The sequence below is a fragment of the Petromyzon marinus genome, chromosome 83, assembly GCF_048934315.1.
Source record: "Petromyzon marinus isolate PM22_M1 ecotype Great Lakes invasive population chromosome 83, UKy_Petmar_22M1.pri1.0, whole genome shotgun sequence".
NCBI lineage: Eukaryota > Metazoa > Chordata > Hyperoartia > Petromyzontiformes > Petromyzontidae > Petromyzon > Petromyzon marinus.
The window spans coordinates 3957272-3983439 of NC_133748.1; the positions used below are offsets into that span (position 1 = coordinate 3957272).

The window sequence follows — 26168 nt, forward strand, 5'->3', positions numbered from 1 at the left end:
ATTCAGCGACTCCGCACTCAGCAACTCCGCACACAGCGTCTTCGCACACAGCGTCTTCAGTTCCGCTATCGCTATGCTCTCTCTCCACTGCTAACTACTTCTCTTCTTCAGCTTCGCTATCGCTATGCTCACTCCACTGCTGGCTATTCTCTTCTTCAGCTCTCCTCCACACTCTGTTTCCAAACTCCGTCTCCAACTCTGTTTCCAAACTCCGTCTCCAACTCTGCCTCCAAACTCTGTTTACAATTCCATCTCCAAACTCTGTCTTCCCTAAGCTCTCCAACGTCAACCCATCTCCAAGCTCTCCGCTCTTCAACCCCTCTCCAAGCTCTCCACCATTCAACCCAACTCCAAGCTCAACTCCCTTCAACTCAACTCCCCTCTGTTGACTCCGACTCCCGCTCTTATACCCGCTCTCATTACACCCCCAATTAATTAACCCGCGTCCCAACGGCGCTCCGCGTGACCGTCGCACCTGTTTCTCGCCAGACTTCCAGACGCCTCTCCAGCCCCGGCAACAGCACCAACCAATCACAGTCGTCCACGGCTACCCCAGCTTAATTGCCCTAACATAACCTGCACTGTATTCGCCTTCACTACAGGCTGACCCAAGATGACCCGTACTGTCTGAGTGATCATGTAATCATGCTGTTTCCACAATGCACCTTCGTACTCCACTACATAAGCAACTTTAAACATCTGTAGAGGTGATAGCTACTGGCTCTTCGGTAATTTACTAAGGTGACCTTAGTAAATTTAAATAAGCAAATAGTTAATAATGAAAATGTTTCAAAATTAGTGTTGTTATAACAAATCTATATTTAAAATTGCGCATTTCTCAAAACCCCCCTCCCCCCCTCGTTACAAATGTCTGACCCCCCCTCTCCCCCTTAGGTGCGTGACGTCATTTATGGACGGCCCCCAAACCAGAACAATAGGCAACACCTCAAAGTGGCAATATTCGCACAGAATGCGTTCTCATCAATTGCTTATCAAATAGTTAGAAAACGTCAATGATAGGATGTCAAAATCACGTGATCAAAATAAAATAGGCTGTCTCATGGTAACGCGACCGTACACAATTCCCTTGTTATGGCGCGTGAGGCATGCAGGCTGATGTTCTTCTTGGCCCCCAACCTGTGCAAGGTAAGTTAACAATGGTGAGTGTCAAGTTCATGTTTCTGCTTGGTCCACAGCTGTAGGGCCCTCGCGGCCCTGTTGCTCGCCGCTGCTTCGCGCTGTTGTCTCTGCATTCTGCTCGACCCACTCCGGAGGGCGCTTGGGGCTCCCGAGTCAGCACGCTCGTGGTCGGCCATTATCATCAATCTGCTGCGCTGCACGTTTGCAGGTTATCTGCACGCCAGGCTCGATCTGCCGTTGGAGTGCTCTGTGGCCACGTTTCTCAACACGTTTCCTGTCAGCAGCTGCCTGCTTCGCGCAACAACCCTTGGTGCCTCCCCCACCTCCCTCGGGAGGTATCCTGCTCCACGCTAACTCTCCAAAACTCTCCAGACTCAAAGAACATCAGTCACTTTGACAACATAACTTTTTCAGCCTATACCTTGGACAACATTTCATGCACACTCGATATTGTTGCATAACTCAAATCTCCACCTAACTTTTCACACGTCTTAGCTGATCACAGTATTCTGTAAAAATGCTTTTGCACATCTCTTAGCTTCTCACAACTCTTAGCTTAGTACAATCTAACTTCTGGAAGTCCTTGATTCTGCAAGTGACTCAAAACATAAGGAAAATGAAAATTTGAGCAATACTCAAGAGTCTGTCAGCGCCGAACTCAACACTCAGCGACATAGAGCCTTTGCCTCTGCAACACCCTTGACACTTGGCTGGTTACCGGTGCCCCTGGAGTTTGCCGTTGCAAGACTGACTTGTATGATTCTCGTATAGTGTTAAAAAGGAACTTCTTCCCCAAGACACATCAAAGCCCAAAACTCCTCCCCCTATCACGCCCCTTGCATTGATCTGGTCAGCCTAGTAGCCCCTTTGTGCTGGCTCCACAGGCATCCTGGCACCTGATGTCAAAACCCCTATAACACTCCCCTAAGTGTGGTGTGTGTTTGTAGCCTTGTTTATTGTGAAAAGGCATTCCCCCCCCCCCGCCTCTTCAGGCGGGCTCATCCTTAAAATTAATTCCTGCTGTAGCATGCAATGACAGCCACTGGAAGACAAAGGACGGTGGGCAGGCTCTGGTTATACCCCTGGAATACATATTATCCTTGTCATGGAGAATTCATATAATTCGTATTATGTATATCTTTAGAATGATCCTTTGGTTCAATACTTAAATACAAAACTTCCACAATTCGTTATCAATCTTATATGCCTAACCGAGGTCTCATGGCACTTATGTATAGATAGGTGGTTATTAATAAAACATGCAACTAGGAGTATTCAAAACCTCCTGACTATGTGCTGTATTGTCAAAGTTAATGCTTAATGCCAGGATGCTTAAAAATGTGAATATGCATGGTGAGCATTTGAACGTTTCAACTTTCGAGGCACCAGGGTTTGTGAATTTAGAGAGTGAAACGGCAAGGGAGATTCTTGTCTCGTTGCCCTGTATTTGCCTTCTGGTGGGCAGAAAGTTTATGGTGTTTGGCCATGGGTTCTCCCTTGCTCTCTCAGAAATTCCCTGGGTCACTCCTTGCATCATCATTAAGTTTTACCTGCTTATCCAAGACTTTTTGGTGTAATAGTAATTTTAACACGTAGCATTTTGCGACCAATACCATCCATAATAGAGATTATTTGGGTTAGATCGCGTAAATATATAAATGTGTCGTTAAAATCCCGCCACCACCCGACACAGCCAACTAGTAAGGGTTGTCACGTTAACAGAACATGCCAATTCGTCACTAATACAGCACACCTGTTCTCCATCATCATATACATTCTAGCATCAAGTTAACGTTTAATACCATGATGTTTGAAAATATTCCTATGAGCTGGTGGTCAATCCAACTTTACAACTTTTCCAAGCCAAGGCTTGTGGATAATTGACCTTCAGATGCCGAGTTTATTTTGTGTGAGGGCGAAGCAGCGGCGGGTGCTCCTTTGGCCTTTGTTGTCTCAAAGGAGGAGTTCACAGGCCTCCATTACTGCGTTTATTTTAGAACGCGCTAAATCCAGATATATGAAAAATAGAAAACGATTACGTAAAGAATTGCCAAAATCACTCTTAATATGAAATTTTGGAAATGGAATATATACAACACCTCCCACAAAAGATCTGGAATTGTTTAGCATTCATGGTCGATATGATGAGGATAGAGACGTTTTGTGATAATTTTCACAGGACTCAATGCCCTGTTACAATCATCAGGTCAAAATAGTTTTATAAGCAGTTGTGAACCATACCAAACGTTCACTTCCTCCCACCATGAATACTCGGTAAGATTGAAATCGTAGATGCCCCACAACACAGACGTAAGTTCTACTTACGACACAAATCCAATGCCGCAATCACGTGGAAATCCTAATAATGTTGAGATTTTATATAGCACTAGCGGGAAGTACCCGGCGTTGCTCAGGCGAAAAAGACAGACACACACATCGACTTACACACACACATTTGGACTCACACACAGACATCGACTTTAGACACAAAAAAAACAAAGACAAAGATCCCCCATATCGCATTAACAGACTGTAGGGGCAAGTGCTGTTAGCGATCACCTATGAAGGCCGGAACGGTACACAAGGGGGTGGGTGGCCAGCACCACGCCCGACCACCTTTGCTTCCCTAGTGGCGATGTTTTTACACACTGCACCAGGTACTCATTTGAGGATGAGTCGATGTAGGGGAGGCCCAGGACCGGTTCAGATAATCGTCGCTGCTGTCCAGTTAGAATTGCTCAAAGATGTCCTCCAGTTGTCGGTAGGTTCTCCTGAGATCCCACAGCGCCATCCAGAACTGCTTGATGTTTTGTCGTCCTTTCATGCAAACCAGCTCCAGCATGTATTCAGTCGCCTTCTCTCTGCATTGAAACTGCTCCATTCCTTTCACTGCCTGCACCAACACAACCACAACGCGTGTCGCTTAGAGCAGGGTGATGTTCCAGGCATTGGAAATTCGTCAGACACACTGCTTAGGTCCACTGTCAGGCTTCTCTGTGCGTGTGTTTCAGTTCAAAGGCAGAATTAATGACGAAGGTTTTATTTGGTTTGATGCTTGTGCATCCCGTGATATTGTTAACCATTTATAACTGAAGGTTTAAAGCTTTAACGAACTAGCTCTGTTCGTCGGTACGTTATGTTGGGGCATGATAACTATTGTGAACACAAATTTAGTACAAAGTTGTATTGCTATTAGGGACTCATCTTAGAGTAAATTGGCCCAATTTATGAAAGTCACCCTAGATTTGGGACAGCCAATGCCAAATGGATTCCCCTTGGCATCTGCGCCCTCGCGTTCAAAGCGGGAGCACCGCCCCATCCCTTTCTAATGACGTCATCACGCGTGATTTTAAATCACATTACTCATCATGCGCCGTGTGAGGTCATCTTGTTGTGCGGTTGAGTACGTAATTTAATTTTTCTACTAAAAAAATTCCAAGGACAAACGCAAGTTACTAAACTTTGTTTTTGTTTTGCCATGCAAGGCCCACTGAGTTATATATCTCTTTGTCAGATGTGACTTAGCCACAAATGATAGCTCAACGAAGTGGCTTATCATGTGGAAATGTATAGCTGCCAAATACTAAAAATGCACTTTCTAAATGTGGAGGGAAAACCTGGAGGACCCGGAGAAAAATCTACATAACCAAGGGGAGAATATGCAAACTCCAAATATACAGGCGTCAGGGTAGGGATCGAACCCACAATCTCCTGCATAGCAGGCAAGGAAGTTAACATCTCGCCACCGTGGCACCCTTGATTACTCGCAACCAATTAGACTCATAGGATAAATACATGGATCATCTTAACAAGTGAAATTGTACCCCCATGTTACAGACAGATTGCATACCATCCCACTCTACTTTTAAAATTGTGATTCTTCAATTTGGTCCTGATCCACCTTTAGTGAGTGCACTAGATAATGGACACACCAGCACACTGATAATGAACGTACCCGCACATTGATGTTGCTGAGTATATTTCGGTTCTGTAGTTGGTATAGCAGGGGTCTCAGGTCAGAGTGCAGTGCCTTGATCAGCTTACTTGTGTTGGTTTGGATTTTTTCTTGCAGAACAGATTCCTTGTACATGGTTAGAAACAAAGAGGTCTTCTTACAAAGCCTCTGGAAAAATGCTGTGGTAAAAAGTGATAGTCCACACTGTTAAGCCTTGGAGGTGCACACAAGGACGAGGGAGTGCTTTTTGAAACTAAACTTAATCATGAAAAGCAATACTCATATTCCTGAATAACGGTTTCAATCGCTGTATGTTACCTGCTATAACACGGATGAGAAATATGGACATTGACGAAGAATAAGGAACAAAAATTGGAAAGTGTGCAAGTAAGATTTGAGAAGGGGGGAGACTTCTGATGACGTCATGCCGGAGTGAGCTGCTTCCTTTAGTGACCTCACCAACCACTTCATGTGAGTGTCTTGAAGCACCTCTTTATTTTTACTAATTTGTTTTTTTACTCTCACCATCAGACCCATTAAAGGGGGTCCTAGAATGAGACAATTGAACCCTACTTTTACCCGTAGGCTTGGGCCTGCCTTGCAGCGCCATGCTTTATTACACCCAAACTCTCCCCGACCCTTCCGAACTGCAGTTACTTGGTGCCTCCACCCCCTCCCCCCTCCTCCTCCCTCTTTCCTCCACAAGGAGCCTGAGTCTACTCACTCCCTCTCGAGCCTAATGGCAGAGCGCATCCCAGGGAACAAGGCTAAAGCCTCCTCCCCCTCTCCTCTCCGTCCAAATCAAGACCTCAGGAAATGGATAGGAATGTCCTTCAGCTCCTCCGAGAACACATCCCGCTATCACTTCCCAATCAGGTCCACTTGGTTAAAATTATGACCCTTCTAAAGGCCATCTACCATCTCAAGATGATCCCGATAAAGATACCTCAGAAGTTATTCACTAAGCTCCGCTCGTATCCTCCTTTGTCTTGGGCCACAAGGTGGCCAGGATCGACAACCATACCTTACCTCAGGAGAATAAATGCGGTGGGCTGGGGCTACCTGATTTCACTAAGTACTACTTATCGTGAGGCATCCTTATGGTCAAGCATTGGCTCAACAAGAACAGACCGGGCTAAGAGGCTTTCAGTATCCCCCTGGAGCCTTGAGGTAATAGTCCACTCGCACCCGAAGGATAAGCCCTCAGATTTTGAACCACTATCCTCGGTCAACACAACCCTCTGGATCCTGAGAAAAAGACTGATCCCTATCACCTTTGGCCTCCAGCGACTCTCCTATGTGGAATAATCCATCCCTCCGAATTGGGGGCAAGGGTGTCAGCTGACCTGGCTTGGAAAAGAGTGAGAATCAGGAGGGTGGGTGACCTTTCGTCTGACTCGGTGGGTGGACACTCTCTAAAATATTAGAAAGTGACATGACCTCCCTAATAGCGATTTCTTAAAAAAATTTCTCCAGATCAGTGACTGTTTTGACAAGGCAAGGGTTGTTGATCTCTGAAAGATGTCCTCCCCAATATGGGTATGGCTGACTGAATAGATGGCCCACTATAAAATCTCTGAGGCATACTAGCTCCTACTCCAGGGCCCTACCGAAGTGAAACCAAAGACCAGGGTGCTTTGGGAGGGGGAGCTGGTCCACCTGATCCCATCAGAGTCTTGGAAACTACTTTGGCACAACCCTTGGCAAGGTATAAGATCCCTCCCTCTCAGGACAATTCAATTGAAGTTCCTTCATGGCACATATCACACTAACCAACGGAGGGCTAAATTCTCCCAGACCATATCTCCAGACTGCCCCAGGTGCCCCCCCGGCACCCTCCAAACATACATTCATGCCTTCTGGGACTGTCCCTCCATCAGTAAATTCTATGATAAAATAACTGATCTGTACAACATGATGTCTGGCACCGAAATACTAATTGGCATTGAATCCTTCCTCCTGGGCCTTAAACCCCAAGGCAGCACCTGGCACCAACACACCATTCTCCAAGAATTTAACATTTCGGCTAGAAAGATCATCCTGAGCTCTTGGAAGAATCATGGAGCCCCCTCATTCACCCTCTGGCATGGCTCCCAATTCGCCCGAGCAGCTTTAGAACACCTGAGTCTGAAACTGAGGAATAGAAAAGGGGAGTTCACCCAGATCTGGGGCCCCTTCGTGAATGCCAATCCAGAGACCCTGAGTTTGCTTGGCTGAGATTGAAATGAGACTGATTGCCCCCTTCCCCCCTATTTCACCCTTCCTTCCCCGAAGAAAAGGGATCTGACACACATACCACATAAAGTTACAGTCCTACACGTCCGCCGCGATGGTTGTCTGTCCCAGCCACCTATCCCGCCACGCACCACTCATCTGTCATGGAAGTTGCACACCCCCCTCCTGCCCCCTTGTGGTTGGAATCATTAAAACAAATTGAGAAGGAGATGCTTAGTATTACATTGAGTGACAGAAAGAGGAACACGTACTTTAGGACATAATTTAGCTGCCAATTCAAAGTGGGCTTTGTTAGGACACCACTACAAGGAGTCCAGTGGAGCAGACTAGCAATGGTGGGGCAGGCAAAAGAGGGAATGCACCTCATAGTATATGTGCTGTGGAGATGAAACAATGCAATCAGCTCAGGTTCTAGAGCTGTAAGGATTGTATCGCAGGACTGAGGATTAGCAGTGACTTGGGATGCATTTATCCAGCAGTGAATATATAATGGCTGATGATGAAGGCTCTTAAAAATCGATTAGAGCAGGGGTGGCCAATTTGTTACAGACCAAGAGCCAAAAAGTAACCGTGTGTTCTGCAAAGGGCCAAGTGTACAGTATATATATATTATTACATCGTACAACTTATTATTACAACTTGTATTAATTATGCTATGCTAATGTGATAGTATGTCATACGTTATGCCCCTTCAGTCGAGCCGCATGTGGTGCATTAAAGAGCCGCACGTGGCTTGGGAGATGCCAGTTGGCCACTGCTGGATTAGAAGGGCTACTGTCAACTCCATGTAAACGGACTCCTCCATGAGTGTGAGGATCATTTGGCCACCCAGTGTTAATATTTCCATTTGTTTACATGAAAAATGTGGAAAGGATTAAAAATGCAGTTTTTTTTTTTTTTACCAAGAGATCCCAGCCACTGCTTGACTTCAGGATACTGGTCCTGTATGGCTTGGAGAGAAAACAGCAGCTGGAGGCAGTCGTCATTGCCTTCCTCGATGAAGTAGTTGAGCAGTAGCTCTGCACACTTCTCGCCATCATTTATGCCCTTGGCTTGAGTGAAGAGCTCATTGGGAATTCGTTGTTGACTCATCAGCTGAAGCAGGAGATGCCGGGGGTTTTTACTGATCCACAGCTTGAGATTGGACTTCTTCTCTTGAACAGACCGCACTGATTCACCTGTGACCAACATATCTTTGAATACGTTTTACATTTATTCATTTAGATGTTTTCATTTTCTATTCCATGATTCCACAATTTGCAAATAGAATGAAAGTGCCAAGTAGGTAGACGCTCACAATGGTACTCACTATTATATAACTTAACATTAGAGTGTTCAGTCATGCACTGTGTGATGTCAAGTTATTCGGCACAAAATGATGTTAATTACTTGCGAGGACAACCACATGAATGTGGCAAATCTGTATAGAATCCATGCATATGCGTGGTTGTTCTTCCTTGTCGGTTTTAACAAAAGCCAAGCAAATTCAATATACTGACGGTACGCAACTATGGTTATAATTAATGTGGGTCATACCGTTTTGTTTTATCCAGCTCCTTAGCGGCTTGTAGTACCTCCTCAAAGAGTACAGAGCTATCCACAATCTCTCACAGCCCAGCTCTTGTTGAATGAAGTGGTCCAGTACGAGTTCCACACAATCCTCCCCATGCTTGTTCTTGGCTGCTTGATAAACATGAGGTGGAATCAAAGTGAAATCGTAGAGATGCTCTAGAAGGGGTGAGGGATTCGCTCCCATCCATGACTTGAGGTTATCTTTGTTCTCTCGGATGATTTTCATTGTTTCACTCTCATAGCCCCCCTGTAAGGGTGCATACAGGAATTAGACTATCTCTGGTTACACGGGATGGATCTCGAAACGTACTCACACGTTAGCCTACAAACTGAAAACATTAAGGGTAGGGTCAATGTGTAAACTTCCTGCGTTGTGTTTACCTGAACTCGATTTCTTTTGTTAGTGCCTGTGGAAAGACAAATACAAATTACGTTACCAATAATTCAAAAGGAAAATATTAGCACGTCTGACATCTATGCTTCAACTTTAACAAACTTTTCAAACTAAATAATGTTTGTGACCATCGTCATGGTCTGGTCACTGAAACATGACCCCGGGTGGTAACCACTCCCTTTTCAATGTTTGTGGGAGCCATTGGCCTTTGCAGGTTATATTCAGTACTACATAAAGTGTTTTTTAACCCACAAACTAGAGCCTGTGTAGCCGTACTCATGATGTTACCCATCTTACACCACAAGCAGAGGGATTTGGAGTTTGAAAGAATACATTCTCAACGAGCATGTGAATCTTATTTCTAGAAAGAATAATATTAAGTTTGTGGTTAACATAGGTAATCAGTAGGGAACTAAATAGAAGGTTGGCTGAGCACGTTATGTACAGCTGCAGTGAGGCAACTCCAAACATGGTCAGGTGAGTTTTTAAAATTAGACTATTCTAGGTCATAATAGATTTTTGGATTTGGCCATGTGATAATGTAAGCAAATCTCTGCCATTAAGAAACATTTTACCACCCAACGCAGCCAAACTAATTGTCAAGTGCATAAGTGTCAACCTGCCACGTATTATTGTTTCAGCTCACCAGTGACTTTAAGAACAATCCTCAAAACCAAATTTACTATTCAGAAAGATGTTTGTTTTACTACATTAAACATTGTCAGGACAATATCCAGAAAGGCAGGGTAACAATCCAGGAAGTTGGAGTCACTGTCACTTGACCAGCTTTATTACATAATTGTCACGATCTCACAGAAATAACCAATTAGATTTATACTAAATATGAACCATGACAAATTAAAGTATTCTGATTATATTATAATTAACTGGACCAATGATTAACATCGTAAAATTATGCATCATATTTACTCGTGAATAAACTAGCCTGTAACAATCTAGATTTGAAGCTTTCGTGACTGCAGGAATCCATACTCTTTGGTTCTTTCGGTAAAGTCACGTAGGTATAAAATAAAATAAATCACGATGTTTCAGACGCAACACAAGCGTCCGTCATCAGGTGAGAAGGCATGGTCTGCTGCTGAGGCAGATTGTTTTAAAAAGGTTTGAAGTGGGTGCAGCCCAAGGGTCATAAAGAAGTGGGCGGGGCTAGTGATGTTAATGTGATAAATTAGCATATTACTGTAAGATAGGAGAGCGGCCCCCTCAACGAGGGCACAGAAGTGGCTATGTTAATGTAAGAGATTAGCATGATGTTAATGTAAGATCGAAGAGTGGCCTCCACGAATCAAGAGCGTCAATGCAAGAGAACCACTGCAACAGTGGCCATGCAACCAAAACCATCACGTTACCATACATAGCAAGGGGTTACCAAAAATATTTCCAAAATCTTAAACAAACACAAGATCCAGGTGCGTTTCAACACAGTACACCAAATTCGTGATTTAATCCCATCTGTAAAGAATGTGATTCCTGACATGCAATACCCTGGTGTCTACAAACTGAGTTGTGAGAATTTTATTGTGTTTTATTATTTTATTTTATCAATTTATTATTTTATTCTCATTCTACGTGACTTTACCGAAAGAACCAAAGAAGATGAGTTGTGGTTGCGGCAGCAGTTGCATTAGGGAAACGAAACGACATGTCTCGGATGTGAGTGTCGTGGTTCTATCTTTTACGTAACAGTATGCTGTCAGGTCAAGGATGATGAATTGCATTGTGGCGTTATTCATGTTCCATAGCACGTAGTCTCTTTGCTGTATTAGGGCTGTTTCAGTGCTGGAGTTCATGCAGAAGTCGAATTGGTTGGGATGTAGATGGTTGTTTGTCGTGATGTAATTAGAGAGCTATTGCATGGCATTTTTTTCAAGTATTGTTTATAGGAAGGGTAGGTGAGATACAAGTTCATACTGTAGTTGCTTGGATCATTCATGTCTACTGATTGGTTTTTAACAGTGGTGTGATGTTTGATTCTTTAAATGAGCTTGGAATTTTGCCAGTCGGTGAATGATTGATCAGGTGCGTGATTGCCCGGTTGAGTATTGGAAGAACCGCAGAGTAAGACACGTGGGTCAGGGGTCGGTATGTGGTAAAGTGGGTTTAGCCTGTTTGATGATGTTGTTTACTGTATTGTGTGATACTGGAGTGAATTGCCATTGTGTTGCTGATGAGTTTGGTGGCTGGTAATTGTTATTTGCTAATGTTATAGTAGATGTCATTGAGTTTCCAATATTGTCCGTTTTTGGTTTGAATAAATATATTAATTCAGTGTTTGTGATGGAACGGAGTAGTTTTTGGTTTTGGTTGAGAATAGTGTAGAGTAGTTATATTTTATATCATGTTGTTAGCTGTTCATGTAACATTTGTTTGGTTTGTCAGAAAGATTAATGATGTCTATTTGGTTGTATATTACGTAGTCATAATATATGTTCCTAATTACATTTAACTTATAAGCTCAAATTATAAGAAGTTCTAGCTCAATATTTTTCTCAGTTAATCCTTGACAATAAAAGTACATCTTACATAACACTATATTCTTGGTTCTTGCGGTAAAGTCACGTAGAAGGGAAACAATAAAATAATAAAAATATATAAAGCAATAAAATTATCACGATGTTTCGACTGCAACACAAGCAATCATCATCAGATGTGAAAACCACAGCAAGAAAATTTGAAAAAAGTTGCGGTTATTTTTAACGTTAGCACCACGGAGAGAGATTTGACAGTTTGTTCAGATGGACGAATCCATCTATGTTCGGAAAAGAGGAGGGGGGAGACGAAAATGATGGATGCGGTCCGAAAGCCACCATAAGCGTGAACAATCAATTAAGACCCGAAATGGTTTATCAAATCCTTCCAATGATTGCTAAGCCAGAATCCATCTTCTCGGTTGAAATTGTCTCTGTGTTTGTATATGTGGATAGCCTCATGAACGAATCTCTCATGGTAGTCAGATGGCTTGCAAAGAACCTCTGTCTTCGCGAAGTCAATGTCATGTGAGCCTACTGAATTATAACAGTGATCTTACACGGCCGAGGTGTTGGTCCTACCGTGTTTTAGGTCTGCTTTGTGTTCACGAATGCGGTCCGAGATATGTCGTTTGATTTCTCCAATGTAACTACTACCACAGAGGCAACTTAGTTTGTAGACGCCAGGGTACTGTATGTCCGGAATCACATCTTTTACAGATGGAACTAGATCACGGATTTTATGTAATCATTGGAAAGATTTGATAAACCATTTTGGGTCTTAATTGATTGTTCACGCTTATGGTGGCTTTCAGACTGCATCCATTATTTTCGTCTCCCCCCCTCCTCTTTTCCGAACATAGATGGACTCGTCCATCTGAACAAACTGTCAAATCGCTCTCCGTGGTGCTAACGTTAAAAATAACCGCCACTTTTTTCAAATTTTCTTGCTGTGGTTTTCACACCTGATGATGATTGCTTGTGTTGCAGTCGGAACGTCGTGAGAATTTTATTGTTTTATATTTTTATTATTTTATTGTTTCCCTTCTACGTGACTTTACCGAAAGAACCGATAATATGAATCCCTGCAGTCACGAAAGCTTTAAATCTAAATTTTACATAACACTGCCAGGTTGTCAAAGTCAACTTTCTGGCCCTCCTCTGTTATTAAACGAAATAATGAAAACATGCCCAGGCTCCTGGGATTAGAAGTTGTACTGAATAATACGTGTAATGGTATTGGTCCAGCTAAATTATGACAATAGAATACATTAATGTGTAATGGTTAACAGCACATTTCAAACTGATTGGTTGTGCCTGTAACATTATGACACCTTGTAAAGAAGTCGGGTCAGGTGACATGGTTATTTTGGTTTCCTGGATATTGTATTGATGATTTAAATATTTATGCAATCTAACCCAAATTTTTTTATTATGGATTAAAAAATATATTATGAATGTACTGATGATGTTTACTGATTCAAATGACATTGCCGCGAATTGATGTTTACAATCGAGGATTTGTTCATCAACTTACCAGTGAGTTGAGTCAATAATATAATTAGCGGATTAATCGGCAATACATGTGACAAGTGTTTGGCTGTCAGGTGGTGGAGGGTCTTAACGAGACAAATTTGGTGAGATTATTACGTAGCCTAGCCCAGAAATAAATTATGAATCATAATGTTTGTTACAAATACCTACGTGTTAAGATTACAGGGCTGCTGTGACAAGGTTAAGACTGTCAGCTCCGTGCAAACTGAGTGTGCTAACCACTTGGCCACCCAATGTTCACATTTACACTTGTTTGCATTCAATCGTTCGATGCCATTTTAAATTAAATTATTACTCACCAAGGGAGTCCAGCCACTGTTTGACTTCAAGATACTCATCCTGTACAGCTTGCAGAGAAATCAGCAGATTTAAGCAGTCATCATTGCCTCTCTGGATGAAGTAGTTGAGCAGTAGCTCTGCACACTTCTTGCCATCATTCATGTCATTGGCTTCAGCGAAGAGCTCATTAGGGATTAGTCCTTGACTTTTCAGATGCTGTAGGAGATGCTGGGTATCTCTACTGATCCACAGTTGCAGGTCCGACTTCTTCTCTTTAATGGAATGCACTGCCTCACCTGTGACCAACAAAGCTTCGATCAAATGCTACAATTATCTTCTGATACAGATGCAATTTAACATGAAGTTGTTCAGTCACACGCCATACATCGTGTGAAATAATCTTGTTGTCTGACATGAAACGTAATGCGAATTACTTGAGAGAAACAAACATTTGGAAGCAGCACAGAATCTATACGTATGCATGATTGTATTCCTTATTACTTCAAACAAAAGCTACACGTGAGAATAGGTTTTCCCCTTTTTTATGGCAGCAAAACAGGTGTTAAGATGTTAAAACACCAAACTGAAACCTTTCACAAGGAATCATTTCCTAATTAACCACAATACTTGTGGTCAGAATGCAAAGAAGAAACGTACTCTGATTATATGCTGTACAGTATGCATTGTCTTTGAAACTGATGGGTCCACACCAGAGACAGCTTTCTTTTGAACCTAGTCTCAAAACGGAGTTAGACCAGAGGACACCAAAAGTTTCAAAGCCAATGCATATATAATCAGAGTACGTTTCTTATTTGCATTCTTACCACAGGTATTGTGGTTAATGTAGAAATGGTTCCTTGTAAAAGGTTTCAGTTGGGTGTTTTAACATCTTAACAGCTGTTTTGCTACCAGAAAAAAGGGGAAAACCTATTCTCATATTTTGGTACTGGCAAAAGAGGTCCCATGATGTAAAAGCTATACACTCTCAGGACACCGACAGTACATAGCTCTTGTTATAATTAGTGTGGGTCATACCGTGTTTCTGAAGCCACCTCCACATCTGAAAATAGTGCTTTCTCACAGAGTAGAGGGCTTTCCACAGGTTCAGACAACCCAGCTCTCCTTGGCTGATGAAGTGGTTCAGTATTAGCTCCACACACTCCTCTCCATGATTGTTCTTGGCTGCTTTGTAAACGTGGTGTGGAATATAATTATAGCCGTTGAGATGCTCCAGGAAGTGTGAGGTATCCACTCCGATCCAGGCCTTGAGATCCTCTTTGTTCTCTCGGATGAGTTTCATCGTCTCACTCTCCTGTAGTGAGGAACACAGTGTGTGTAGATTATTTATGTATATGAGTAATAGAGCCCACAGCGTACTTGAGTAAGCCTACACACTGAATAATGGAGGGTGGAGTCAATGTGCAATCGAGTTTACCTGAACTCCATTTGCCACATCAGCAACCGGTGGTTCACTTAAATCATGTCTCCTTGTTTTGGTAGCACCTGTGAAATAAATAAAATAAAATTACCTTACTACTCATTCAAATGGCAGTTGATATGGTTGCATAATTTATAATGGCTTCATAGAAAAATACCAAGCGATTATTGGAACCCCTTAAAAATAAGGGAGACATAACTTGAAAACGTTGTGAGGTAAAAAGATTCGACAGACATGAACATTAATTTGACGTTGAAAGATCGCGGTCATAATCATCATGTCATCATGGCTGCAGCCGCTGTTGCGACTAAATATTGTCAACGCGTTTTGCCTTGACAGATTCTGCAGCTGCTGTGCAGTAGCGATGCAATCTCCAAGGACTTCTCTGACAGTCGTGGACCATCTGACCGCACTCGTCCTCCTTGGTCACAGGGCTCGTGCACACCACCCCCATGCCTCTGTTGGCAATTGGCCCTCCCCCATCCTGTACACGTCCCACTCAGTACAATCATTTTGCCTAAGGATTGGAAAACACTTACCCGCCATATTCTCTTCCACACGTCTGCATTGCCTATGCTATCTTGCCAATACATTCCTCGCGTCCTTCTCAAACATCTGAGCTCAAATGTCAATAATTTATTTTCATACTGAAAATGTTTGGTGACGTTGTGGTGGTTGCACAATGGCACTGGGAGGTAGCCACTACTTTTCCATTTGACATGGGTTCCAAAGAATACCTAGGGTCCCACGTTATAATTAAGCGAGTGCATAATCGATGAGTCATGTGGTAACACCTATTTATCATAGACCACTGGACTATAGTTAGTGGACAGTCCTCTACTATACTCTTTGGTTTTATTCGGTAAAGTCACGAAGGTAAAACAAATAAAAATAAAAGAAAACAATTAAAACACGACGTTTCGGAGGCAACACAAGCTTTCATCTTCAGGTGGAGTAGTCAACAGGAGAAAATCTGTGTCGAGTACACAGAAATGAGACGATCCCCCGCAGCATAATAAAAGGGTTTAGTTCTTCACAAACCCCCCCCCTGCAGCATACTAAAAGGGTATTGTACCAGGCATTATGTGGCACCCACTCATCCACTAACTTGCCTCTCTGGCTCCGCCCCTTCCTTGACCTATATATACACCCGATCATCTCATTTCTGTGTACTCACACAGATTTTCTGCTGTTGACTACTCCACCTGAAGACGGAAGCTTGTGTTGCCTCCGAAACGTCGTGTTTTAATTGTTTTCTTTTATTTTAATTTGTTTTACCTACGTGACTTTACCGAATAAAACCAAAGAGTATGAATCCTTGCAGTCACGAAAGCTTCAAATCTAGAGTCCTCTACTATACCCAATATTGTTTCGATTTAAAGCTTTCGTGACTGCAATGATTCATCTTCTTTGGTTCTTTCGGTAAAGTCATGTAGAATGAGAATAAAATAATAAATTGATAAAATAAAATAACACAATAATATTCTCACGACGTTTCGGCCACAACACAAGCGGCCTTCATCAGTTGAAGGGACGAGACTGTCTGGTAGGACAGCGCTGGAGTGAAAGAGCCACGTTCAGATCACGGCTTTTAAGCCGAAACGTCGTGAGAATATTATTGTGTTATTTTATTTTATCAATTTATTATTTTATTCTCATTCTACGTGACTTTACCGAAAGAACCAAAGAAGACCAATATTGTTTGTATAGTGTCACAGCTGCAAAAGGGATTGTCATAATAAACCCAACGGTGGAGGTGAGCTGCAAAGAAACCTCGCCCTATCCAGAGCCTGTTGAGCAAGGCCTACTGATGGTGCAGTAAATTTAAGCCAGTTGGACAGACTGACAGTCGGAACTACGATTAAGAACTGGTTTCGTGCTCATTTTGCCCGACATTCCTCCCTCCAGTCAGTGCCCGTCAAGCAGCCCTGGCATGGCTATTTCAACCACAGTGGGTGTCATGATGTAAGATCTATGGCAGGTGGATGTCGGAAATTTCCATGTAGCCACAAGCTTAGGTTGGCGTTGATCTTCTCCAGTAGCTTGCTAGTTGCAACTTCCCAGCGGATGTGAGGGGGAGCAGTGTTGCTCAAGACTAGGTGCTATTGTCTTTTGAGACTCTCATCTGCCTTGAAGTATAGTTCATACTACACCAGCAGTCCCACACCTGTAAAGCATAGCTCATGTAGCCATCAATTTAAGAAATAACCACTCTAGATGTCACCCATCTCCCTTGACATGGAAAAGTAGTGGGTGGGATATGGTAGCTTTTTCGTGGTAAACTTTTTGAATGTTTTCATATCACCATAAACACAACTAATACCATCATATGGGTAAAATGGAATCAGTTAAATCGAATGCAGATATGGATCAGTAGAGGTAAATAAAGTAAAAGTAGCCCTTTTAAGGGCCAGAAAGTTATCAGACAAGGTCTTTGAGTGAACTAATTCTTCAAATTATTGAAGGACTCCCAAGACCTATATATATATGACTTCCTGGCAAGAAAGCTAAGGGGAAACAACCACTTTTATCAGGCAAGGCTGATGGGACTTTGCTTTCAAATTCACCACAATTTAATGCACAACGTAGGTATGACTTCTAAGTTAAACTTTAATTTGATTGTTCGGTTGTACAATCTGCGCCTTGCAACATGTTTTTGTCGTGCAACTTAATACGTCATGCAAATTACTTCAGAAAAATAAATACATGGTAGGGAGCAGCATAAGACCCTTCATTATGCATGATTTTGATTCGTTGTTGCTTTGAACAAAAGCCACGCACTGTCAGGACGCTGACAGTATACAGCTCTTGTTATAATTGATGTGGATCATACCCTGCTTCTGAAGCCACCTCCACAGCTGCACATAGTGCATCCTCACAGAGTAGAGGCCGTCCCACAGCCTTTCACACCCCGGCTCTCCTTTTTGGATGAAGTAGTCCACTATGAGCTCCACACACTCCTCTCCATGCTCGTTCTTGGCTGATTGGTAAACATGGCATGGAATCCAATCATAGTCCTTGAGACGTTCCAGGAGGAGTGAGGGATCCACTCCAATCCAGGCCTTGAGATTATCTTTGTTCTCTTGGATGAGTTTCATTATCTGTAGTGGAGAACACAAGGGGTGTAGACGATTTCTAGAAATGAGGGATGCGGCCCACAGTGTACTTGTGAGTAAGCCTAAACACTGAAAAATTAAGGGTAGAGTCAATGTATAAACTTTCTGCGTCATGTTTACCTGAACTCCATTTGACACAACAGCAACAAGTGGTTCACTTAAATAATTGTTCTTTGTGTTGGTAGAGCCTGTAACATAAATACAATAAATTTAATTTATCACTGATTCGAATGCAGGTTAATATGGTGTATTATTTTCTTGTTTTGCCAGAGCAAAGCACTATTCAATTATTGGAACCCAGTAACAATAACAGAGCATGTGGACTTGGAAAGGTTAGAGTTAAATAGGCCATTTCGATGACGAACATATTCAAAGATTGCACAAATATTTAAAATATTCAGCTGCAGATTTGCAGAACGAGAAGTTTTATATAAAGTGAGTGTTGAATCAGAAGTAGACAGCAGGGAACAAGACTACATAGAAGTGTAGATGAGTGCTGTCCACACAGTGCTGAAGGCTGCTACACCGTTCAGGGCTGAGAGGTTAAGAACAAGTATAGAAATGTCATCATCAAGGTCCCAATGTCTAAGGCTTTTTCTGTGTCTCCACCACAAATTGATCTCCGCTTGCCTTGATGTTTCTCATCCCTCTGATTGCTGTTTCCACTCCACTCCTTAGCAGTGCTCTACATGATCATCCCTTGTGGTAACGTCTGGTTTCTCTCTACACCTGCCACAGCTGAACATTTCTTCCAATGTAATGACTGAAAATAACAAACACTCACCCCAAGCCAATGTGCAACCTAATGGTTATTCAAAAGTAGGCCAAGATCTCCGATTGGCAGAAAGAGGCCTGCACAGTGATTGGTCGGGAAGCAGGCTTTTGAAATGATTGTAGGAAATGGTTTGAACTAGAATAGGCATCAACCAGAGTAGAACCCAGAGGAGACGGCTGGAATCCATTAGAGGAGAAGGAACAGGATTGGCAAGGGAAAAAACAATGATGGAACATTCGAGAAAGATGGCTCGAAATATATTAAAAGGCAGAGCACAACTTGAGGGGACGTACGACGGAAGGCATGAGCTTCAAGACCAAGCACAAAGCCCAGACCTAGTATTGTGATTGTTTTATAATCAAGACGCGCCTAGTAGTTCGTCCTTATTGTCGTTTCAACAAGAAGGAGGTATAATTATTTAATGTCGAGCCCAAGCCGCCGAAGATATCTACCCACGATGTCTGACGACGAGGAGATTACCCTATGGAACGTCCCGCGAGAGGAGACCAACTTTGCAGAGCCAACAGCTTTGGAGACTAGCGAGCAAGGGGTGTCTAAAGCGGTGGTAGCAGTCAAGACAAAGCAGGCCCAGCGGCGACAAAGAAAGCTACCGACCGACCTCGCCGGCTGGAGCCGGTGAAGTAGTTTGTGGTGGCGGGCGGTGGTTGGGGGGCCTTTGTTCACCGATTAGAGACCACATATCACGTGAAATTTGAAAATAAATATATATTGGGGGCACAGACATTGTGTGTCCAATAAATATCTGCCATAGGTAGTGGCAGAATGATAGAGAATAACATGTTTAATATATGGTTTTGCAAGTTAGTAACATTTTTATTTAAAAGTTTTATGTTGGAAACCGTCAGATTGTACACATCTAATATTCTAGGCCTGATTAGAGTCGTACCAGTCTCAAATATTTGAAGTGCTCTTTCCCCTAAATTATTATTATTAATCATTATTGGAGTCTCAGTTTGTATCAGATTCTGCAGAAAATTGTGCATCATATCTCACTGTTTAGACTTTCTCTTGTTCAACAATATCCATGAGGCTGTTTGGTAGCCATGCCCTTGTCTATTGGGGTGATAAACATTTCCCTCAAGGTGAGATGCGATGAACTAGAGGTTGTGATCAAGAGTTGTCTGCGTTTTTTGTGAATCGTTTGAAGTTGTTGAAAATTCTGGTAGTCCATTGGTGAAGTATCATGTGAGGTTCATGTACTTGACTAAACTCCTGATGATGAATATCCACGCATAAATACTCAGAGTTTGGAGTCATTCAAGGCATCACTGAGATTGATGTTGCAGTGGCTGCAAATATACAACAAATATACAACAATGAAGCTTATGCAAGATGCCTCAACTTCGATTTAAAGCTTTCGTGACTGCAATGATTCATCTTCTTTGGTTCTTTCGGTAAAGTCACGTATTTTATTTTATCAATTTATTATTTTATTATCATTCTACGTGACTTTACCGAAAGAACCAAAGAAGAAGATGCCTCAAGTTCTGGTCTCGAGATTACCTCTCTGCCTGATTAAACAGTAAAGTAAATGGGGTACTGTATAGTGAGTTTTCACAACCAACGATAGGAAACACCTTACTCTTGTGTGACAAGATGTATGGTGAGAAATGACAATAAACAATGATCAGAATATGTAAGAGTTAGTCTCTCTGAATTCCATTAATTTGAGCATGCACCTAGAAAATCTCAAGTGGTGCACCATGGTAGCATATGAATACATTTTGATAGATTAATCCCTTTTTAGAACTAATCATGGGACACTATACTTACCACAAAGCTCCAATATTTTTTTCAAAGACGGCCATTTCCATTTTCTCATAAATCGAGAGAAAATAAATGCAGACAGTACCAGTGCAAGGACACATCCCAATACGATAGCTGCTGTAACTGCAGTGTAGTTTTCTATAGGATGAGAAACAACAAGCTGTCAAAACGGGAACATTCGCAGTGTATTCTGCACTTGTCAGATATGGTAACCTATTACGTTTTAAGTTAATAACCCATTTCAGGTAAAAAAGATTATCACATTTAGTATTCGCACCATTCTTATAGTGTAAGGCTATCGCAAAGGAAGGTGCAGTGTTTTATAGACATTGTTTGCAATAGGTTCTCATTAGGGAACGATGCTGCTGTGTGGCTTCATGCACTTAAGTAATTTGTGGGTACAGTAAAACCTCATTATTGACAAGTTCTGGATTCGTGAGTTTCGCGAGTTACTAAATGTATACTAATTCCTTATTCGTGACCCACTGGACTCCAGTATTTTCGAGTAACGCAGTGCCAAACCACCAACACCAGGGAGGGGTGTACAGACTTTTATATTTGAAACAGTCTCCAAATATTAGGCACGTCTGCTCGGCTGCCCGCTTAGTCCTCACGTCTTGCAGTGATCCCGCTCGGAACTCGCTATTGTGCACGTCTACTTTATACGTACATACAGTCCACTCCTTTATACATTCCAGTATAAACGAGTCGACTGTGAGCTGTATCAAAACGAATGCGGGAAAGTGTTGTGGCTTCGTGCTATCCAAAATGATTATTATCAAACACCTGTGTCTCCTGAGAGTCATGCCCCTGAGCTCCTCAACATCATCACACCTCAATCGTCGTAAAATCACCATCATCATCAAAGGTAGTTAAAAAAAAACACAGTTGTTTATAACTATTTTTTTCCCCGGTAAGGCCAACTTAACTTAATATAGATCTTTTTTTCAGAAATGACCTGGCCACAAATGATCACTCAACGAAGTGGCTTATCAAGTGGAAATTTATTCCAGCCAAATCCTCTAAATGCATTTTCTAAATGTGGAGGGAAAAACCGGAGGACCCTGAGAAAAATCCACGTGACCACGAGGCGAACATGCAAACTCCAAATATACAGCAGGTGTCTGGGTTGGGATCGAACCCACGACCTTCTGTATACCAGGCTAGGCACCACCGGGGCGACCACTTTATTGTCATAATTGTTATTAAACATTTGCCATATCCCCCCTATGTCCACTCGTACCATGAAGGTCACCCCATTTTTCCAATTGGAACGCTGTTTTTGCATTAGTGAATTCTGCAATCGTCATCATTTTCAAGAACGTAACCCTCGCGGCTAGAGAGAGGGTTTACCGTGTACTTCAAATTCTGAATAATTTGGAAGCCAACACACGTGGCACACTCTTGTAGGAACACTATCACGGGATCTCTAATGTTCAGTGTGAAGCAGATGTCACGTAGTATTTATGGATAATATACCCATAATATTAATTAATGTGGTTGCTGGATTCGAACCCTGGGTTCTGCAACGACGCACTACCACTTAGCCATTAAAAATAAGATCGGGGTGAGTTGGAGAGCAGAGGCGGTGACGTCATGAGACGTCGGGGTGGTGAGGAGAGGGGTTGATGACGCCACATGAGCGTCTGCTGTTTCAGTTACCAGGCTGTTGTTGCTTCGACTGTCAGCTGACAAATCAACGTCTATACTGCACAACTGATGGCACCGGCTCGAGTGGCTGATTCGCTCACCTGTGTGGGGCTCTTCACGCAGACAAATCCCTGCGCCAGGGTCTCTCTTAAGCCCCTCCATGCACTGACACACCGTGTCTTGGGCCACCGAGCACGTGTGAGCCACTTCCTCATCTGCAATGAGAAGCAACACATTAAACCACCAACCCCTCGACTTTACAATGGATCATGTTAGGCATTTTTTTTTTGCCCTTAAAAATACAAAATCTTAGAGGAAAACTGATAGGCTGGTGTCTTATGCTGCCACCCTTGGAGTTACCACTGAGAGGTGGTAGACCTCTTCCAAGACGTGGGCAGTGTGGCAGAGTCGGTCAAATACGCATTAGAGGGGGCTGTCATTAGCATACTAAAATGGTGTGCTAACCCCTTAAAATATATTTGATCTTCGTGGAAGAGTAGGCCAAATATCCGGTAATTATTTTTGTTAAACAGTTACCAGTTTTCATTTCACAACCCTCATCGGAACGCAGACGACTGTGATTTGACCAATTTGAGAGGCTACTTTCATATTATACAATATATACCTGAAGAAAATCCATAAAATATAGTAACCTTTTTCCCCTTTTTGAGGTTGTTTGGCAATACTTCACACAGAACAGGTTGGTGAAAGTGAGGAGCATAGATGTGGGAGAATAGTACAGAGAATAGAACAATACAATTGATTTTTGATTTAAAGCTTTCGTGACTGCAGTAATTCATATTCTTAGTTTTTTCGGTAAAGTCACATTGAAGAGAACCAACACACCTGAAGACGACCGTTTGAGGTATGGTCGAAACGTCGTGAGAATTTTTTTTATTGTTTTATATATATATTTTATTATTCTGTTGTTTCTCTTCAACGTGACTTTACCGAAAAAACTAAGAGTATGAATACAATTGATGTTGCTGCACTCTCCAGTACGTAGCCCCGTAGCGTTCTCTATTACAAGTTATATGCACAGTGGATACTCCAGGTTGAACCTTGTTTAGTTTCTGATATCTGATGAGATCAGGAACATGCCTGATAATTTTGCAATTGCCAGGAAATTATTAATTATTGCAGATTCACAAACCAGGATATCGACACTGCTGGTATCCTGGTTTGTTTGATATTCTGGTTTGTTTTTTCACTGTGCACTCCAAATATAATTTATTTGCCTTATTCTAAGATGTTAAATGCACAATTGGAATTTGAAGCACACAAACAGATGAATCTCAAAAACAAACAATGCAGATATGGCCGTAACCTACTTGCTGTGCAGTTATTTACCTGGTCCGCAGCTGCTGCACTGTGCACACTTCTCCTCATGGTTGTCTCTGGTCATGAAGCTGCCCTCAGGGCATAGATCACACGCGGCTCTCGCTTTATCAGCTATGCAGTCAAACATCTTGTATGTCCCTGGAGGACAAAGCAGCATGAGCAAGCCAAGACATAAAACTTTACACGACGCTTAAAGGGGAGCCGGACTAGGCGTCCAACCATGAGTTGATTCATTGGGAGACTGAGCCGACAACCATTAAGCATGGGGCTTTTAGGAACAATACATCAACTCGAAGCATATTGCTGTTTTTTCCTTATTACAACTTAAACCATCTGGTGGGGCCACTTGGAATGGCAACACCCATTGGAGTAAACTTGTCCAGCAAACAGGCACCTGGGTGCCACGCTTTTTGTTTCACACAGGAGTAGGGTAGAGCAACGGTTTTATACCTGTGGTCTTCGAAGCTGTGGGAAGTTGTTTTGAATGTTATCGTGACAATCGAATGGCAAGGGGAGGGAATGCGTTATGAGCCTGAATGGCCATGCCTGTGTTGCTTTACCTGCAGGGCACAGCTCACAACAGACGCCTCGTTGTGATTTATAGAATCCATCACCACACTCCTTGGCGAGAGACGACTTGTGCAGTAAAGAGATCTGTGGAGGGGATCCACACAACACGGAGAGATTGGGCGACCAGGGGTGAGGAACTGAACAGCAGGAAGGCACATCCAAATGAATGAAAAACATGCACTGTCTGCTTTACTCACAGTGGATCTTAAGATCCCCTGACATTTGGAAGGAGTTGGCCATTGTGTGCCATATCATAGTCTACATTTGCTAAATACATTAAAAAGCACTCAATTGTGAAAAACATAGCAAGCATCGATCCGATTAACAAACTAATACCCATTTGCAGCCCAGGTGCCGAGTCACCTCATGGCCACAGGGACAGCTGCCACTAGGACTGCCCTTTTACATGTGTAATAAACGACTTCCACGGCGACTCTTGAAATGGTGCTTCTTTATTAAACCGTAGTGCTGTACAGCTCCGCTCCTTCCCTCTCCGGGAAATTTCCTTTTCATCAATGCCGTGGACGAGGAGTTATCTCTGTCCCACTGTCGAGGTTTGCCACTCTCTCTCCGATCCCACCGCTGCCTGGCGGCGTGCCGGGGAGAAGAGGCGAGCTCCGCTGGGGGCTCTTCCACGTGGTCGGTGGCGAGGAGAAAATGAGCAGCGACGCAGTCAAGACCCGAGGCTGCCCACACTGGCCACAAGTCCTTCCCTGCGTCTGCTTACATTCCTCCCGGCGGAGCTAAGCTCCGCTTCTAGCCACGCCCCCTCGTGGAACCTTCCCGATGGTTCCCGAACATCTTCTCCGACTTCGCCCCGTCACCTTTGGCCAAGATGTTATCCCCACTTAGGATTGAATGCCGGTCATCCGACAGTCCCCGTACAATTACCCCCTGGCACCCACTAGATGGCGTTCTCTCATTACACATGTTTGAGATGTGATGTCTCTTATCCATTATTACGCTGCTCTGGTACATGCCGACCTCAGTGCACCCAGCAGTATAAATGGGTTCACCACAGTTATCCGATCGATGGGCAGGTTCTGGTGGGTAAACTATGAGTCCTCCGACATCTTCCGAGACATGTGACCAGACTGAAAAATACCCTCTAGAGTTGATCTCTAGATCTCCCTGTTGTGGAAGCCCGTCCGCCAGCATTGAATTAAGCAACACATTGCAGGGCTGCACCTCTACCTTTTACCATGTTCGGGTATATTTGTGATATATTTAATAATTATAATCACATGTGTACCTTTAATACAGTATTCCTTTCTCAACGTTATATCCATATCATTTTTTTTGTTCCGACATGAATGTCTTGCACAAGCTACAATACACAGCAATTTATATGCTGCACCACAGTGTGTATATATACAAGGGTTTGCTAAACACAGCATTTCTATACATAATGTGAGAGTGTCAGGCTACCTAAAATCTACTTGTCATTGTGCATGTATGTGTAAAGACCGAAACACAACAGGCGACTTACAGTGAGGGAAAAAAGTATTTGATCCCCTGCTGATTTTGTACGTTTGCCCACTGACAAAGAAATGATCAGTCTATAATTTTAATGGTAGGTTTATTTGAACAGTGAGAGACAGATTAACAAAAACATCCAGAAAAACGCACGTCAAAAATTTTATAAATTGATTTGCATTTTAATGAGGGAAATAAGTATTTGACCCCCTCTCAATCAGACAGATTTATGGCTCCCAGGTGTATTTTATACAGGTAACGAGCTGAGATTAGGAGCACACTCTTAAAGGGAGTGCTCCCAATCTCAGCTTGTTACCTGTATAAAAGACACCTGTCCACAGAAGCAATCAATCAATCAGATTCCAAACTCTCCACCGTGGCCAAGACCAAAGAGCT

At 42.8% G+C, this 26168-nt stretch overlaps 1 protein-coding gene across 1 annotated transcript; it reads right to left on the reverse strand.

Moving 5' to 3' along the window:
- Positions 1-3114: 3114 nt before the first annotated feature.
- On the reverse strand, positions 3115-23178 carry LOC116937840 (uncharacterized). Its single transcript, XM_076057557.1, has 12 exons — positions 22487-23178; positions 20742-20873; positions 18293-18360; positions 17890-18157; positions 15054-15121; positions 14654-14930; positions 13639-13914; positions 9284-9309; positions 8867-9149; positions 8233-8508; positions 5096-5274; positions 3115-4033 (listed from the first exon to the last, which is right to left on the reverse strand). The coding sequence occupies exons 1-12, from the start codon at positions 22545-22547 to the stop codon at positions 3869-3871; spliced, it is 2079 nt and encodes a 692-aa protein (XP_075913672.1). The 5' UTR covers positions 22548-23178; the 3' UTR covers positions 3115-3868.
- Between the last annotated feature and the right edge of the window lie 2990 nt (positions 23179-26168).